The 4,151-nt window shown below is 61.1% G+C and overlaps 1 protein-coding gene across 1 annotated transcript; it reads right to left on the bottom strand.

Annotated features, from left to right (window-relative positions):
- Window positions 1–1,650: 1,650 nt before the first annotated feature.
- On the bottom strand, window positions 1,651–3,475 carry PTF1A (pancreas associated transcription factor 1a). Its single transcript, XM_047743298.1, has 2 exons — window positions 2,537–3,475; window positions 1,651–2,164 (listed from the first exon to the last, which is right to left on the bottom strand). The coding sequence occupies exons 1-2, from the start codon at window positions 3,318–3,320 to the stop codon at window positions 1,962–1,964; spliced, it is 987 nt and encodes a 328-aa protein (XP_047599254.1). The 5' UTR covers window positions 3,321–3,475; the 3' UTR covers window positions 1,651–1,961.
- Window positions 3,476–4,151: the final 676 nt, after the last annotated feature.

Here is a 4,151-nt window from a genome sequence, read left to right on the forward strand (position 1 = left end):
AGTGTTTTAACTGCGGAGTGCCCCATTACCCAACCCAGTTGAAACGCGGGTCTACACAGGAGAAGAATATGGTACAATACTTACATAAGTTATAATTAAGTTGAAGTCTGCCTAACATTTGACTTTCTAATGAGTGTAATGAGATTACATGCCTGATAGAAGCATTTGTGCCAAAGCAACTTTCATGTTTAATGGGACTCTATTACAGGACAAAATCGAATTATTTTCTCTCCTTCCCAAATTCTGTCTCCAGTGTGAAATCTCCATCTTTCAGGGGGGAGGGCCGGGAGAAGCTGCGAAGGCTGAAAAGGGTGAGAGTGTCCATGGCCAAGGGCCGCCTGGGAGCTTCTCGACCCAGAATCTCCGCGTGTCTGGCCAGTCCGCGCTTCGGGGTCGGGCTCGCGGCCTCGCTTTAATTGCACTTGGACGAGGTCCATGGCACCCGCGGCGCGCGAGGAACCCCTCGGTGGGTCTGAAACTAGGTTAAAGCAATTAGCATGCTGCCGACATATTGTCCTGCGGCAGGGCCGTGGGTACCGGGGGAGATTCGCGACTGTACCTTGGCTAACCAAACCGCTGCCGCGGGGCGACGGAACGACCTCTCGCCTTGGCCCGGCCTGCGCGGCGCGGGGGCCGTGACTCAGCTAGAAGAGGCGCGCCGGCAGCGCGCGCGGGGCCCCGGGGCCACAATCGGGCAGCCTCGTAGGACACCAGCGGCAGCCCGGGTTTCCAGGGCTTCCCGGGGGAGCGCCTCGGGCCGCGCCCTCGCGCCTCTCCCCTTCGCTAGGGGGCGGCCCTGCTCCCTCCTCTCGAGACTCGCCTTCTTCCTAGGCTGCTTGCCAAGGAAGACGAGATTCTGTTGTAGACAAAACGAAGTCAATTTAAAAAATAACTCCGTTGCACAAGTGGCGAAACAGCGGCCGGTCTCCTTGCCTTACCGAGAGGACCCTGGCTTTTGTTGGGAGGCATCCGAGGGGTCTCCCGGCCTCAGCACAGTCCTCTACCCCATCTCCTTTGAGAGGACTACTCTGAGACCCGCATACTTGATGCTGAAACTAGCAGAAGGGATGGGCCATAAGGCAAGCTCAAGAGCAGCCCTTTCTCTCCAACCCGTCCGTGGAAGCACGATGACCACCCCCCTTCCCTTGGCCAGCCCGGAAACTCTTCCCACTGCAACCAACTCACCTCAAACACAATGCTTAGAGAGGGTAGGGGTGACCTTGGATAAGTCAAATATTCGTCTCTGAGCCCTAGCTTTCCCTCTGAAAAATGGGAATAATAAATACACCATGACTTATTTGCCTCTATAGGGTGTTTGGAGGACAGGATAAAAATACAGGCCAAAGTTACTATTTAGGGCAGGGAATGGAGATGAAGGGCGCTCTTCGAGACGTGGGGCCTAACCCCCTAACCCACCCATTTTCACTAGATCTTAACCAAAAGGCAGAGAAGCCGTACCCACCCACTTTCAGATAAATCGAATTAAAATGTGGTTTCTTACTAGATAGCTACATTTTGCATGTCTGATTCAGTTATCTTTTACAGACTAAGTTAATTCTATTAAAAAAAAAACAGCTATCCCCATCATGTATTAAGCAAAAAACTTTTAGAAAAAGGTGTAAATAGCATTTATTAACATCGCTTAGAAATAAACCATATCTGGCAATAAATTAGCATGACGTTTTCTGGCCAGAGTTCTTCCAACAACGCAGAGTTCTGCCAAAGGTGCCGGGGGGGAATCATAGGCTATTGCATACTTTTTAGAAAATCAGGATAAATTATATAAATTATATACTTAAAAAGAGATCGTCTATTTCATTAACTCGACAGGATAATAAATAGATAAATAACAAACAGTTGATTGCCATTAGAAAAATGTGATTCTTAAATTACATTATAGATATTTACATGTACAATATGCACAGAGACATAATCAGATCCTCGGGAGGGTCTGGGACTTCTCAGGACACAAACTCAAAGGGCGGTTCGTTTTCTATGTTGTTGAAGGAAGATTTGCTGTTGAGTTTTCTGGGGTCCTCTGGGGTCCACACTTTAGCTGTTCGGATAATATTTTGTTCTTTGAGTTGCTTTTCATCAGTCCATGAGAGGGAATGTCCTGCAAGGGGAGGGAGGCCATAATCCGGGTCGCTGGGGGAGGGAGACCCTGAGGAGGTGATAAGAGAAAACAGACCGTGAACGTCCAACTCGATTCCCAGCGGGGTCCTCCGGTCCTTTAGGATCCTCCCCCTCCCCGGGCGCCTCGACAGAACAGACGTCTTAAGTCACATTAGAACGAACCCTCTTCCTCCAGCCCCCAGCGCCCCCTCCCCGGAATCCCGGGAGCTGCAAGTCGGTCGGGGACGCACGCCCTCCCAGCCGCGGTCAAGGGGCGGAAACAACCTGCGAAACGCCAACGCGTGTTCAAGGTCGCCGGTGCCCACGGACAGTCTATCCGTCCGTCAGTAGGCACCCAGCCCCTCCCGGACCTTCCCGTGCCCGTCCCCGTCTCCCTGAGCTGGACTGCGGACGCACTTACGGGTGCCCCGATGGCAGATGATGACCTTCTGGGCCTGGCTGCCCGGGCTGTCCCCGCCCAGGCGCCCGCCGCCGCCCGGCCCCCCGCCGCCGCCCGCGCCGCCGCCGCGCAGTGGTAGGTCGGCCTGCACAAGCTCGCTGAGGAAGTTGATGTAGCCGATGGCCAGGCGCAGCGTGTCCACCTTGGAGAGGCGCTTCTCGTAGGGCAGCGTGGGGATGTGCGAGCGCAGCCCTTCGAAGGCGTCGTTGATGGACTGCATGCGCCGCCGCTCGCGCACGTTGGCCGCCTGCCGCAGCTGCTGCAGCTCCGCCTCGGAGCGCACCCGCCGCCGCCGCCGCGCCGCTGCCGCCGCCGCCGCCCCGCTCAGGCCGCGCAGCCGAGCCCCGGGGGACAGCACGGTCGCCCCCGCGCACGGGTAGGCCAGGCACGAGGGCGGGGAGCCGGGCGAGTAGGGGAAGCCGCCGGGGGGCGCCCCTGCCTCGCAGCAGTAGCCGCCGCCGCCTTCCTCCGGCTCGCCCGGACCCCCCAAGGGCGGCGGGGCGAGCGCGTGCGGGGCCGCCGGAGGCGCGGGCTGCAGCAGCAGGCACGCCCCGTCGCGGTAGCAGTACTCGTGCAGCTGGTGGCTGAGGAACTCCACCTCGGCCTGCTCGTCCGCCAGCAGCTCATCGCCGTCCTCCAGAGGGTCCCGAGAGGACTGGTCGGTGAAGAAGTCCTCCTCGTCAAAGTAAGGAGACGGGAAGGCGTCCAAGCCCCCGGGGAAGTGCTCTAGCAGCACCGCGTCCATGCTCCGCGCCGCTGCGGGCCTGAGGGGCCCAAGGGCCTCCGGGGGGTGTCTGGAAGTTGGACGGCGCGGTTCTTGCTCGCAAGGAGGCCCTCTCCCTCCCGGGGCGGGGGTGTGGGCGGTGAGCGAGAGGCAGGGAGGACTGGCCGCCCGCTTCGCGCCCCGGGCTTCCCTGGAGTGTCCGCGGCCGCTGGACTCTGGTCGGCGCCCGCGCTGCTCCGGGGAGGGCTATGGCCGACCTGCTGGAGCTGTGGGCCGGCACGCGAGGATTCTTATAACTACATCCACAGGCGCGTGCCAGGGACCCGCGGCGCCAGCCAATCACGGAGTGCGGGGTGCCGGCGGGGAGGGGGCCGGGAGGCGTCGTCGGCGGCGCGGGGGCCGGGGAGGCTCTCCTCCCAGTGGGAGCTCCTGGGGCGAGGAGGAGGCGGGGCCCGCGCGGCCCGGGGCCCCTGGCGTCCCTCCGCGTCCGCTCTTCTGACGAGTACCTGCCGAGTGCGGGGCTCCGGGGGCACCTGCGGCCCTCCGCGCCCGCCCCCTGTCCCCGCGCGCGGCGCAGAGCCCGGCCCTCTCGCCGGGCGGCTGGGGCGCGGCGCGGGGCGTGTTCGCGCGGCCGCAAAATGTCCCCGTGGGGGCGCGTCGCCGGCGCAGGCTGCGGAGAGGATTGCGAGCGGAGCCCGCTCCTCCTTGGGCGCAGACCCGGCCGGCAGCCTGGGCAGTCGGGTGGGCGCCTTCGCCAACCCCAGATCCCGGCGCGCGCCGGCCTCCCGCCCGAGTTCCGCCGCGTCTTCTCTCCTCGCGGTACCTTTCTAGGCCTCCTGTAGAGTTGGCGCG

The sequence above is a fragment of the Lutra lutra genome, chromosome 8 (genome assembly GCF_902655055.1).
Source record: "Lutra lutra chromosome 8, mLutLut1.2, whole genome shotgun sequence".
NCBI classification, from domain to species: domain Eukaryota; kingdom Metazoa; phylum Chordata; class Mammalia; order Carnivora; family Mustelidae; genus Lutra; species Lutra lutra.